We start from the raw sequence: 14652 nt of genomic DNA, 5'->3' as shown, positions 1-14652 counted from the left end.
GAAAATGGTTGGTTGGCCTCACATACAAACGTAAGCAGAAGCTTGTCAAATGTTGCTTGTGTTATTCGCCTAGAGCCAGTGAAAGAGTCTGTAAGTTTTGCGTTCTTCATAGGTGGCTCGGTAGAAGAGGACGACTTTTCGTTTTCTGTGGCTGTCCATTAATTCCGTATACATCCTCAATTTGTTGGAGTGAACCCTCTGTTGGCAGAAAAAATAGACCATGAAATGACATGTGACTAAGCAATTTCTATACAGTTCTTTAAAAAAAGAAAAAAAAAAAGATGATCCCATATTTGTAACCCTCCTGTCATGTTCAACCCCCACCCATTGACTGAACGACCAAATGAAAGGCCCCTGAACGACCCACTGAATGACCAAATGAAAGGCCCCTGAGCGACCCATTGGACGCACCCGCACAACTGAATTTGGTGGTGAAAACTGTTTGTTATGGTAATTTAAGAGCTGTTAAAACAGACCAGTCAATTTTGACTGGGAACACTAAAGTAAGGGGTGGGGGTGAACGAGAGGATAAACTAGCACAAAAAACATTTTTCACCACCAAATTCAGTTAAGTGGGCCGTTCAGTGAGTGGATTCCAGTTCATTTCCTATGGCAGTTACTTTTGTCCGGGAACACCACAGGTGTAACAATGCTGATTAAAACACTCAAAATTCAATGAAAGAGGTGATCATTACTTTTATATGTTCAAGTGCATAGTGCAGAGGATATCATTATGCAATCAGATGTAAAACACAATATTTATGAGTGCTTTAAGTTGTGAATCGGATAGATTTGACCGGAAGACTACAGGAAGAAAAGAGAAACAAAGTCGTGCCTACATTACATGGGTTTCCACTTAAAAAAGAAATTCCAGATTAAGTTCAAAACAAGAACGTATGCAAGGCTTAGCAGAGCTAGTCAATAGATTCTCCTTCAAAAAACAAAAAAACAAACAAAAAAACTTTAGCTTTTCCTCATAAAGTTCTACACCTTATAACTGTACTTCTCTGAAGCATGAGTCAGGACAAAAAGTCACTTGTGGAGAAAAGAAAAATATTAAAACGACTTAATTACTAATGTAGTTTCTAGGAGAAAGGGAGTGATTCTGGATATGTGCATTTTCTTTTTTAAATCATCTCATTTTTAATATGGGCAAGACCTAAGACTGTGATTCTGTAACCCACGGGTGTCAAGCTCCAGTCTTCGAGGGCCAGTGTCCTGAAACTATTAAACATGTCCTCACCGCGACACGCCGAATTATTGCTTATTAGGACATTAGCAAGACTCTATGGTACTTGACTGCATGCTGAGGTGGCAAAATTCAGCCATTTAATTCATGTGTGTTGGACTATGGACACATCAAAAAGTTGTAGTGCACCGACTCTCAAGGAATCAAGCTCGACACAGCGGCTGTAAGACTGACATCCACTTAACCACAGCTAAAAAAGAAATTTAAAGCAAACTTAACGCAACATGTTTCCTCAGGTTAGATGTTGAGTTTTTGTACGCTGAGACGTCGGTTTGCTTTGGCTCACACAGAAGACATCGCATTATATAGCTGTCCTTTTGTATTCCTTTAAAGCGAAACATGCTTTGCATATGCGGCCAAGGGTGTTTGTCCTGTTCAGTGTTAGCGGAGACGGTTGCCATTTTTTGATGTATTTCTTCTGTCCGTCTTTGGAAGTTGAAAAGGCTTGGGCTACTCGGCCTGCCAGTTTATATCTGGTCATGTGACCGCATGGCTACGTCTGATTGGTGAAAGAGTTACCGGTAGCTCCAGTGGCGGCATGATCCATAATTTATATTAGTAGTATTATCCAATGTGTGAAATTAATTATTTAAAAAAAGTAACGAGTCGAATTTTGCAAATGTAGTGGAGTAAAAGTACCGTTTCTTCTTCACAAATGTACTCAAGTAAAAGTAAAAAGTATCGTGCAAAAAAGGTACTTAAAAAGTACATTTTTTTCAAAAACTTACTCAAGTAAATGTAACGGAGTAAATGTAGCTCGTTACTACCCACCTCTGCCAGTGAGTGTATGATCTGTCTGCTCTGGGAATTATACCGTTTCCACGTGAAAAACTATATTCATTAGTAACCTGTGGTCTTTCTTCTAATAAAGAACTACTATAAATGTGCAATTTGATAACAACGTCTTGTTCTATGAGTTATACAAACTTAAATATAACTTCAAATGACGTGGACAGCAAAAAAATTTATTTATGAAAATATAAGCTGGAGAACAAGATGTTTAAATTTCAAAGGCAAATGAAAATCTTTATTTCAGATGTGGAAAATCTGTTTTTAAAAAAATCTGTAGAAATGCTGCGAGGGGATCCAGTTTCTCACAATGATGTAGTGTTTGATCTGGAACTCTTAATTATCATGACAGCTACAGTAACGACTTGTGCTTCTTGTTTTTTGATGAAAAGAAATAAATCTTGCTTAGAATCATAGGAAAGGTTAATTCAATGTGATAAAACAAATTACTTTAAGTGAAAAAAAGAGCAAAATGAAAATCAAAGCCATTAGAAAAATGGATTTAATGCCCTTTGATGTAAAGTTGTTACTGACAGAGCAGCACACAAAGGTGTAGTCTCATTCTTAGGGTGTTAACATCTCCATTTTTGGAGTAATTTTAATTTTTTTTAATGTAAACACCTCTTCTTTTAAAAAAAAGAAAAAAAAAGAAGACATTTGCTAACGTATACATCATCTGGGATACTCTACCATCATTAAATGCATGTCAGAGAATTTTGCAACATGAAACACCAGCCTACTAACCACCTCATGCAGCTTAGTGGTTAACAAACTAGCTCCATTGGCCCAAATAATCGACATTTTTTTCTTCTTTTTTGCAAGAGACAAGACAAAATCCTTAAAATACAAAATATTTATTTTCGAAAATGTCTTTATAAGAGAAAAACAAAACGAGAAAAGGAAAAAAAAATCAAAAACCAAATCAAAACCATATAAATTGTTTGGTTGCTAGCATACCACACTAGTGCTAGGAACTAACAATGGAGAATTGTTCACCCGGGTTAACTCACAGACGCTCAGAGGCGATGATCTCCACCTCTACCCTGCGATCTCATTGCACCCAAACACTGAGGCAAACAGAAGCGCCGAAAACATGGCACTAGTGGTGAAATGGCATCCTGTCCGTTCTAGAAACTTATAATAGCAGGAGGGGCAGACGTGGCAACCATCTGATTTCCTTTTTTTTTTTTTTTAAAGAAAAAAAAAGAAAAACACAAAAACCAAAAACAAAGAAAGTGTTTAATACATATCTGAAATACAGAGGGGACTAACTGTTGGCATTGATATGGCGAGGAGGAGGAGGGGGAAAAAAAGAGCTAGAGGGAGCTCTTGGGCTAAAAATCAGCACTCCAAGGAGCATCCCAACCTTCCAAAAAACTGAACAGTGTGCTTCTGAAAGATATGGAGTAGGAGAAAGCCTCGCAGAGCCCGAGGCCACAGAGGTCAAAGTTGCACCTTTGAGGTTGCAGTGGAGTCAGCTTTAAGGCTTGGCAGGCCGAACCTTACAGCAGATATAAACATATATATATTCTTAAACCTTTCCATCTTTTTTTATTGTGGTTGTACAATATTCCCTGATGGCCTGATATGGCCGCTGAGTGTTATACAGAATCCTGAAGAGATATCAAAATTAAAAAGAATAAAAAGAAAAGGAAAAAAAGAAGTGATGAAATTGTCCGTGGAGGAGGGGTAGAGAGGGGGGAGGGTTTGATGGTGGGGGATCCTGTTTTGTTGCAGTTTGTGGGACTTCCTGTTGCTCTCCCTTGTCCCCTCTGAAAATGTTGCACACGCTGGTCAAACACACAGTTTCTCCATCTCACTGCTGCAGTGATCTGCTCTGAGGGGGTTTAAAAACAAACAAGAAAAATAGGTTTAGACGAGAGAAAGAAGACTGCACATATAACCGAATCCTTTAATTTTACTCACCTATGTCAGCTTCTTGGCTTTGTTGTAAAGCGAATCCACGACTTTGCTCATGTTCTGAATTGTTTCCAAAGCTGCTTCGTATGTTTTGTCCACTGGGGGTTCTTCAAATATGATCAAAACACCTTCACCTTGGTCGAGGATTCCTAAGGCGGCGTGCAAAAAAAAGTATTACAGCAGACTGCCGAGTATAGCTTTGTGAAATATTTTAAATAAAAAAAAAAAAAAAAATGCAACAACACAATTACCGTGAAACTTTTTGTCCAGAATCATTTGTGATAATTTCCTCTCAACATCGCCCTAAAGAGATAAAGATGGGGAATTAAAAATGACCTGAGATACACAAGACTGAATGTTAGCTTAAAAAAATTTAAAAATAAAATAATAAATCCAAAATGCAGCAACACTTACCTTAGATAGTTTGATTAGACCTGATATGTGTTCTATCTGAAAACCGAAGGACACAAATTAAATACAGGTCTTAATTATACATTTTTCAGTTGTGATGAAGAACAAACAATAATATCAGTCTGTACTAGTATTAAGTAAAAGACACGTTGCAGTCACGCAGACTTCAGCTTCTATTGTTTGATAGAAATACGTAGTATAAACTGTATGATTAGCACAAGAGTTAAATCAAATAGAAAGGCTTTTAATGTAGCTGCCTCATCATGCTAATAGTCCACAGTGTGTCAGTGTCCCATTTCTGGATATTGCAGGGTTTCTCCAGGATCACTCAAACTGATATACTTTGGGAAATAAGGTGATGCATCTAAAATATATTCACGCAGTTATGCAGTGACTCTAGAGACAAAGACACCAGTTTTCACCAAAATGAAAGTGTAATAAACCAAGCAGCAGGGGAAGGGGGAGCATTATTGCTTATAAAATCAAGCTTTCAGGCCAAAAGATGGTATCGCATTAACTCAGAAAAGCAGAGCATGGCTTTCGTGGCTGCCAGTGCAACAAAGTCTGCTAGCGGCTGTATTTACAATGATCCCATGTTATGAGATGTTTTTTCCTCAAAGACACAAATACAACTTTACTTTTCAGCAAATGTAAAGTTTTAGGACCGATTGGTAAGTTTTCACATTTTGTATTACAGTGGTGGGTTTCCTATATACACCTGAGCCTTGCATGTCCTCACCTGCACTCTGGAAAATGGTTCAATGACTCGGATGAGGTTTTGTTCCAGCAGGTTGTCGTACAGCTTGGCCAGGTGAGTGTTGATGATGGGGTCGTCCCGCAGCTCTGCTCTGTACTCTGTGAGGGCCTGGAACATGCCAAACTCTAACTTAGGAAAACTTTAAATTGTCAAACAACAAGGCACAAAGATACACAACGTTAAAGTTTTAATCCTTCAAAATGAAAATCAAGGACCTAATGTTAACTTCTGAGTGTGCCACGTCACCCTCAGCTGACAAATGTGAGACCAAAGAGACCAAAATGTGTGTTTCCTTATCTTTACGTAAAGCCACGGGGCAAAATTTGATAATGATAAAAGCATTCTTACCTTTTCAAAGTCTGCTAATGATCTGTTCTTGCTGGCCTGGGCTACACATTTCAATGCTTCTGTCTACAAATAATAAGATGAGAAAATAAAATATTAATATTTTTTTTAATAATGAAACACCCACACAAAACTAAGAAATATCTGGTAGTTACAGTGAAGGTCATTTTCCACTGAAACACACCAACACATTTATTTAAATTCAAATATTTATCAAAGATTTGATTAAAATTCTGCAGCACTCGCACAAAAACCGTGTGCTTCACTTAAATTACACATTTATTACACCTTTATTCACAAAGCAGCAGCTTTAGTGTGCAATCCACAACTGATATTTCTATTGTATTTAGTTCAAACAATGGTTTGCAGCATTTGTGATTCTTTCAGTGTTTGGATAAAAATCCAGTGACAGCTTGTACTTGCCTGTCTGCCTGTGTATCTGAGGCCCAGTTTACCGCTGATCAGGGCTTGTACCTCCTCTGGCCTAAAAGAGTCAAGTAATAAATACATACATTAGACTTTTGAAAAGAGTGTTTAGTATCACGTATTACTGTAAAACAGTACAAGTACTACTTACAAGTTGAGTACAATTTTGCACAGGAGCATGTATTTGAGTGCTGTGATGGCTCTGGGGCTGTCGATAGAGTCGTAACCCTCGAAGGCCTCAAAGAAGTAGGAGTAGGCCGTCTTCCAGTCTTTCTCCTCTGCTGCATGGATGATCCCTGCATCAGAGATGACAACAGCATGACAGTTACCATTTCAGACAAAAACAAAAACCCACAACAGTGAAGTATGTCATGCTTCAACAAAAACTTGCAGGGCTGAGGCTGCCATATGACTGCATGACTCCAAAGAGTATTAAAACCACCATGTGCTGAGCTTCTCTGGGTGTTGCCCGACACGGACAACTTAATCATAAAGCTGTAAAGTACAAAAGAAATGATCATGTTGAGTCATTTTTTCAGGTCATATTGTGTTGGGCAGCTAAGTCTAAGAATTTAGTCAGCCATCCTGTAATCAGGAGGTTAGCAGTATGATCCCAAGCACCTCAAGTCTGTATTTTGCCATGAAGACAAGACTGAATGTCAAAAACATCCCAGATGTGTCATGAGTATGTATGCAATCGTAAAAGGGCTGCATGAATGCAGCTTTTGGTGCAAACTGCTTTAAACTGTTTATAAGACTAGAAAAGCTCTACTGTATTAATCTACTCCACCATTTATAGCCATGAATAAATATGATAAGATCTTGCCTCCAAGCTCTTCTGGCTTCAACATCAGAAACTGTGGTTTTCAGATACTCATAACCGTAACGTTAGAAGCACTGGAGATCAAATCTAAAATTGTTATGCATCTGTCAAGAAAAGACCTGCTTTATGTTATTAAAACACAAAATAATTGCTAATAAGGGTAAAAATGATGGTGCAGCACCGTCTACATCAACATTTTATTACTCTAAACCACTATAACATCATTCAACTTAACAAGGATAGAAAAATGTGCCTTTTTTGTAAATAAAGCTGAAACTGAGGAAAAGGAAAAAAGGCCAGAAAATTACCATTTACTATGAGATCCTATCAAACAATATTAAACTCTAGAAAAGGGCATCTTGTCAAAGATTTACGGTATGCCTGGCATTACTCAATGACTGAACCAAAAGAGGACAACATGGTAGACAACAGGGACTAATTTTTCCACATATTCAACTTATGCAATCGAATAACATAAAAGATTCTATCAATGACAATATTTGAATTTTTACATGGTAGTGTTACAGGAAAGTAGTGCTGGGCGATATGACGATATATATCGTGTGGACGATAGAAAAGTTTCTATCGTGCCATTTGTCTTCTATCGTTTATATCGTTTCTAACCCGAATTTTACAAATTATTACATAAAATATATCATTAACCCTTTACAACTCCGTTTTCCCTAACTATTTTTAAATCCCTGTAGAACTGTAACCACGTAAGGTAGCGCAATAATGTTTTTTTTGCATATGACACCGTAGGAGTTGTACTTACATCTTATTCCATTAGCTTGCCCTAGGTCACGGTTTTCTTCCACATATAGCTTTGCAAAAAATTGCATAAAAAACACTTCCAGCAACAAAACATAATATTCCAGACTTGCAGCAACAAAACACAATATTCCAGAAACAGGCTTTGCCGATCCGATCAACTGTTCAAGTCAGCGCGAACTATCTTATGTCCGCCATTACCTGTCCGAAACCGGAAGTAGCGTCATTTTCGCGGAAAATGTAGTTTTTTAAGCTTCAAAGTCTATGTTGGTATTTTTAAAAGTCATGTTTGACTTTATGCTCTTCTGTATCGTTTCTGGGATGTTTAGAAGTCAAATTGCACTGTTGTAAATAGTTTATTTTGATGCACATGCTGTGTTTTTGCAAATTTGCATTTATTTATTTTCATTTTTCCTGTAGTATATAAAAATTTGTGCATCTCCAAAATAAAACTATGAAGACACTCAAAATAAATAAATGTAAAGATAAGCTCTGGCGGACTTGGTTCTATGGTAGGTCTTAAAGGGTTAAATAGCCTGTGCAAATATATTAGTGTTGTCTTCTCACTATACATACTCTTAACTTTATGCAAGAGAAAATAAAGTATAAAAAAATGATATTTTTCGCAAAGAAACTCTGTCTTGTGGTTTCGCAAAATGGTGCTGCTTTACGTGCACCCAGATTTGCGACATGCTTTACAGTAACTCAAAACAAAGACTGCACCCTCTCCACTCGCTGTTTAAAGACTGCATACTTTCCAGATGACCACAGGTCAGGTGGTATATCGTGATATATATCGTTATCGTGATATAAAATAATTCATATCGTGATAAACATTTTTTCCATATCGCCCAGCACTACAGGAAAGGATGACTTAAAAAGCCAGATAACCGTGCTGATCTCACATCGTCAGAGCATCTGCTGACATCAGTCCAATGCAGTCCTTTCCCCTCCTCTGAACAACTAAGTTGTTCATTTTACTGTAAAAATGTGAAACTAACCCTTGCAACATTTTCCAAGTATCATCAGTGTTAAATCTGACACCTCTTTTTTTGCTAGTTATTGAGAGTGACTGTTTAGGCTCATTATTACTTTTTCTGAATCGGGTTTTTTTGCTAGTATCAGATCATTGCGTTTCTACTGAGCAGAGCATGGATGATGTACCTTCAGACAGAGGTATAATATTATGTAGTCTGTTCAGTTACCTTCTACACCTGAATGGATGAGCACACCATTCATTAGCTGTTATATCCATTTGCTTTATTAACCGTTTAAGCCCCATGCAAGAAATATTCAGCATCCTCTGAACAGTAATCAGCCGGTCAAGTGTGAACCTGGCCTTTACAATCCTGCATCTTGATGAATAAAAAAATGAAGGGAAAAAAGTCTCCCCTTTTGTTAATTCGCCCAGACAGAAAGTTATTCCAGGTAAGACTTTGGTAACTCTTACCTGACTGCATGTCCAGAGCTGCCTGGAGCTTTGGAGGACAGTAAATGGCGTTGGCGGTGGTTCTGGCTGAAGTGAGGGCTGCGCGGGCCTTGGGCAGGTTACTGAGGGCGTGGTATGTCTTACTTTCAAGCAGCTGCACCTCCACCAGAAGAGCTTTGTCATCCATCTTTTTCAGCTCCTGCAGCAGCTGGGAGCCTGAGGGTAAGAGGGCAAATCTGTGTTAATATCGTGTACACCAGCTGCTGCAATAACTTTGTTCAAAATTATGTAATTGCCTGGGGATGAATGCACAATTATAGTCCTGATATGTGCTGCTCAATTTCCTCCCATAACCCTTTATTTATGAAGTATGTTAGTGAAGCATTAACTTTTTAAATTTAGCACAAGAAGAATGAAAGATTTCTTGCCAAATATCTCTGTGGTAGAAGACAGACATTGCTATTCACCCAAAACATAAAAATGTTAAAAAGGATCTGTAAACACTCACCAAGAGCCAAGGCCTCCTGGTATCTTTTGGTGTCAAAATAGAGCGAGATCAGTCGTGCCTGAAAGAATGAGAAGCTGTTAGACGAGCTGAGAACAGCTGTGGCAGGAAGCAGTTATAAGAGACAACTAATGAGAGAATCGTACCCTTTATTAATTCCATCAGACTAATCTTAACTTCGACAGCATTTTGATGATGAAAACATCTGGTTGTAAATGGTATCAGACTGTTTCTTGCAGGTATCATATCGAGCTCCGGACCGAGCATCAAGAAATCACACCATGAGCATTTTATTAGCTTTCCAATAATTGCTGTAAATTACAACTACAACTGTCATCCTCTTCAGGCAAAGGTAAAGGATTCATAGGTTTCCTGTTTTCATCCAGGTTCATCTCAGAGTCAGAGTGGTGGCGTTGCACAACCAATCGCTCCATCATTATCTGTCTGAAATCACAGCGTCTCCCACTCCATGAGTCAGAACGCATTAAATCTGATCTCTCCCACAGCTGCTATTTATGTTTGGGGATATCGTATTTCTTTGTTTTCACTATCATTACTCATAAACTGTGTTCCATGTCAGCACTAAGTGAGGTCAGGTGGGAGGACAAATATATCAGCTAGCAATAACTTCATTTATGACAAATCCAATAACCATCTTTATACTCCTCTTCTATCAGAATGGCACAATTCATGTACTGCAATTTGTTGCTTTTACTGCTCTGGAGATCTTTACTATCAAACTTCCAAAATACAAAATAATCCCCCACTTAATCCAGTTATCTTTCCCCTTCCTTTTATAAAGTAGAAAGGCCACATCTGGTGTAAAAGTAATAGAGTTCAGGAAAAAGACTTCGTAGCACTGTTTTAACACTTTTCTGCTGTCATACATGGTTTGGACAAAGTATGTATGGGCTTACACATTTCAGGTTTTACCTGATGGCACCCACAAGCCTATGCTAGACATCTTTTTACCTCCAGAGCTTGTCGTAGGAAGGTCCTCTTCTCAGCCTTGGCCCATTCAATGCATTCAAGACACAGCTCCACCTCCTGCCCCGTTGCTGCTTCCATGTCAAGGAATAGATCTAACAGAGAGCGGACGAGCCGAGCCGCCTTTGCCTTACTGATGGACATCAGGAAAGGCCTCACAAATTTCAGGAGTCCACCAAGTTCTGTGGACAAAAACAAAAGAACTTATTCAAAACTAGGGGCAAAAACATTTATATGACAACATCTCTTAGTCTGAGCAGCGCCCTGCAACATGTTTAGTGAAAACTCATTTTGTTAACCCTGCAATGAGGGAAACTGAGTTTTTTGTTGCAAAAAGACGTATAACCTAAACAGATTGTGAACCTAACTTGCTCACTGGCAGGTTTTCTCTCTGATTGGCACCTCCTGCAGCTATAAGAGCTCTTATCAGATCAGCACAAGTTCACACTACAAATGCTGAAATCCCAGTGAGATATTCTTAACAGATCTAACCATTATCTGTATGGTTTATTTTTTTAGATTCAGTTGATGTAACTTGAATTTCACCCCTGTCAGACTGCAAAATTATTATTATTATTTTTTTTTTAATCACATAGTTTGGTGAGACTCCAGCTTTGTTGTCTATTAAATTTTGACTGAGTGGACCAAGCTGATTAAAATTAGTCTTTTCTCCTGCCCTGTTTTGTAAGACAAATGTCACAGTCCACACTGACATGCATTTAGATTATTCGGTCCACTGGATTTTAACGGAGGCTCTGCTCGTTATTTCCTGACTGCTGTTACTTAAGCACACACTTACCGAGAAACTTAATCTATTTAAAGTCAATTGAACTAACTCAGATGAGCTTTTCTGGAAGCTGAACTTTTCTCATGTTAGAGTAAATCAATTCAGAGTTTAGGTCTAGACTCAGAGTTTATTGAAACTGTTTTCTGGAACAGGACCCAGGTTTTAGCCAAACATAAAATGTACACAGAATGTCTTTGAACATTACCTGCAGCTTGTCCCGTCTTTGCCAGCAGCGTGCCCAGCTCCAGGATGCTTTGTTCTTTAACTCTAACCGCTTCCTCATCGTTCTCTTGAACATCTCTTCTCACTGATAAACAGAACAAGTTCACATGAGAAAAAAATATTAAAATATTAACTATGAGGTAAGTACATTTACAAACACGCATAGTGATCCATACTTTATTATAACAATACACAGTCCCATCTTGTGATTTGTGATGTGACATAAACAGTTTAACCAAAAATATTGAAATATTTTTCTTGGTCCTATAAAATCCTCGATAACCAAATCCTTTGAAATACTTTTGAAATGCCAAAGCTGTGCAGGACAAAACTGAGATATCTTAGTCCCATCACCATCTCCAAAATCCAACTAATTTACTAAAGAAAAAAAAATCCTGAGGAAACAGTCAATTTGTGGCTTAATAACTATGAAATGATTTTGCCCCTCTGAGCAGTTTCTGGGGAATTGAGCATTTAATCACTTTAGCACTGACACTAGAGCTATACAGGTGGAAAGAACATACGTTCCTTAGAGGTAAACAAGAGAAAAGGACATCTTGCCAGCTAGTAGGCTGGTGTGACAAGGCAGATTGGGGACAGCTATGCCTGTTGTGGGAAATGTAAGAACTCTTTACCACTACTCGTGTGTTTACACCATCATTTAGTTATTTATAGAGGTCCAGCTGATTATGAAAGAGGTTATAGGTCCTCTCGCTTTATAAGGTAGCTGCTTTTCACTGTGTTGATGACAGGCTTTTGATAACAGGCTAATGTTAGCCTCAACACTATCTATGCTAACATGACAGTCTTTAGTTGGGTTAATGAGAACTGTGCTCAGTGTGACAGCTCCAACACACACACAGTGGAACTCATACACAATTCTGACAACCACCAACAGACACATTTCATGGCTAGGCCTAGAGTTAGCAATGGTGCTAACGAGCTAACATCCACCAGCTAGCAATTCCCGTTAGCCACCGTTCTACAGTGAGTCAGCACGGCACACCACCGGCTCCAGCTATTCAAAGCCACTAGCTACATGCTAACCCCGCCGCCTCACACTAACTGTAAAATCATTCATTACAGTAGTGAATGGGATGATATTCACCTCAAAACACCAGCCTAAGACTCACCTATTGAATGTAGGATGTCGATAGAGGCGTTGCGATCCGTGCTAATGAGAGACTGAGCTCTCTGAAACTCAACCACCGCTGCAGCCGCCATCTTCCTTATTCAAATGCTGCCTGAATGAAAAATACGTGCGGGGACTACGTTACCAAACGCCTGTGACGCCACTGTACATCTTGCATGTCGGGATTGAAAGGAATAATGGGAACTGTAGTCATCAAATTCCTTTGTTACAGTATTTAAAAATTAAAAAAATAAAAACTAGTTCTTATTTCTGCCCATGACAATTTTTTCCCCACAATAACTGAGAATCTTGGATCCATTTCGTCTTCACTTCTACCAGCCGTGAGAAATCTAAGTGTCACTTTTGATGACGTATTCAGTTTTTTTAACTTTGGCTACAGTTTTTAGAGTTCTGTTTATTTTTCTATTTTATTTTCTATTCCATTTTAAAGTTCATTTTAAAAGGTGATCCCTTTCAGAGTGCTTCGTGGCTAGATGCCGCCCTAAGAACGATCATCCCTAGTGAACTGTGTTATTCTGATATCAGTTTGGGGGACAGAGTCTAAAAACTGATAAAACATTAAAGTGGTCTATTTGGTGTGTTTCTCATGGATTAAAATCATGCAATTCTATTTTTATTTAGTGCAAAATTACCCCGGCGTAATATCCAGGTCTCTTTAGGTCCCTAAATGTGTGCTGATATTCAGTCTGTACTCTTGCTGAAGCGTATTCTAAGTGGAAGAACATATACAAATACCTTCCCTGCTAAACCACTGACACCACTGCAGGAAATAGCCCATCCCAATGCACTAGAAGTCTGGTCAGGTTTTTAACCAATGTGTGGTCCACAATGATAATAATGATTATTTATCAAAAATAAATGAAATAATGTCTGCCCAAATTACAAAATTACATATAATTATTCTAAAAGCCTACAGTATTAGACATTTTTGTAGAGGCTGCTGCGGGACTTCCCATAACCCACTGAGCTTCTCTTACTCACTCAACTACATGTCATTAAATTTACAGCATGTCAATAACTGTTGTCTTCTGTCTCTCATAGTTTGTGTTTTGTTCTTGTCTCTCAATGTTCTCCTTTTTCTCCTATCTTTTCCCTCACACCAAAACCAGCTGTGGCAGATGCTGCCTCTCCCTGAGCCTGGTTCTGCCAGAGGTCTCCTGTTAAAAAGGAAGTTCTTCCTTCCCACTGTTGCCAAATTGTGCTAACAGGGATTCATCATTGTTGGGGTTTGCACTCTAATGCTGATCTTTTCGTTATCTTGCATTACAAAGCGGCGCGAGGCAACTCTTGTTGTGAGTTGGTGCTATAGATATAAAACTGAACCAAATTAAGCTGAATTCTATGGATACTAACTCTATTTTTCACAGTACACAAAACCTACTTTCTGATTAAAAACTTTAGATTACATTGCCTCTTGAGAGTTTTGCATGATCTCACCCTCTCTACAAAAGTGCTTTATTGTTTTGTTTTTTTAAAGAATCTACTGCATTTTTTACTGTGTGTTTTTTAATGTTTGAGAGAGGCATGTGACACACAAAGCCTTAAATCTGCCTAGATTATTGCTGTGATCACTTCAGAAAAGACAATTATTTCCACACATGGAGAAAAGCTATGGTAATTTAATCTAATCAGTATAATATATCCTACAGTCCTACAACAAAATGATTAAGTATGTTAGATGCTGCTGGCCACATCCACACTCACCAAGCTTGATAAAGAAAACACTTGGCAGGATAATGTTTGCACTTTCGACTATAACTTGCAAAGCCTTTTCCCCCTCTGTATTTCTCTAACCATATTGTATTCGTCACAATATGACTGATTTCTGTTCAACATGCAGTGGAAATGGATAAATTTGCTTTCTTTTTCGTTTCTTTCTCTTTTTTTGTTATCTGATCATTTTAACGTTGTAAAGGTGTGCATTGGTCAGGTCTTTCTTGAGAAAGAGATTTTAATCTCAAAGGACTTAGTGGTTAAATAAAGGTTAAATAATGCATAAAAGTATAAAATCTACACAGTTACTTAACACTTTCTTTCTTTCTTATCTTTATGTATTTAAAAAAGAAACACTACTTTAC

At 38.2% G+C, this 14652-nt stretch overlaps 1 protein-coding gene across 2 annotated transcripts; it reads right to left on the bottom strand.

Annotated features, from left to right (window-relative positions):
• Positions 1–2522: 2522 nt before the first annotated feature.
• Positions 2523–12706, bottom strand: psmd11b (proteasome 26S subunit, non-ATPase 11b). Of its 2 annotated transcripts, none has more exons than XM_031759387.2 (13): positions 12555–12706; positions 11405–11506; positions 10398–10594; positions 9429–9486; positions 8942–9136; positions 6049–6193; positions 5895–5955; positions 5475–5537; positions 5109–5234; positions 4373–4408; positions 4210–4261; positions 3965–4107; positions 2523–3875 (listed from the first exon to the last, which is right to left on the bottom strand). In XM_031759387.2, exons 1-12 carry the CDS (start codon positions 12643–12645, stop codon positions 3965–3967), a joined length of 1269 nt encoding a protein of 422 aa, XP_031615247.1. In that variant the 5' UTR covers positions 12646–12706; the 3' UTR covers positions 2523–3875. The 2 variants fall into 2 exon arrangements, with proteins under 2 accessions (XP_031615247.1, XP_031615248.1); XM_031759388.2 differs by having other exon boundaries at positions 2523–3870.
• Between the last annotated feature and the right edge of the window lie 1946 nt (positions 12707–14652).

This window comes from Oreochromis aureus, linkage group 8 (genome assembly GCF_013358895.1).
Source record: "Oreochromis aureus strain Israel breed Guangdong linkage group 8, ZZ_aureus, whole genome shotgun sequence".
Classification (NCBI taxonomy): domain Eukaryota; kingdom Metazoa; phylum Chordata; class Actinopteri; order Cichliformes; family Cichlidae; genus Oreochromis; species Oreochromis aureus.
The sequence above is the reverse complement of the archived record's forward strand: the minus strand, read 5'-3'. Positions and strand labels throughout refer to the sequence as shown.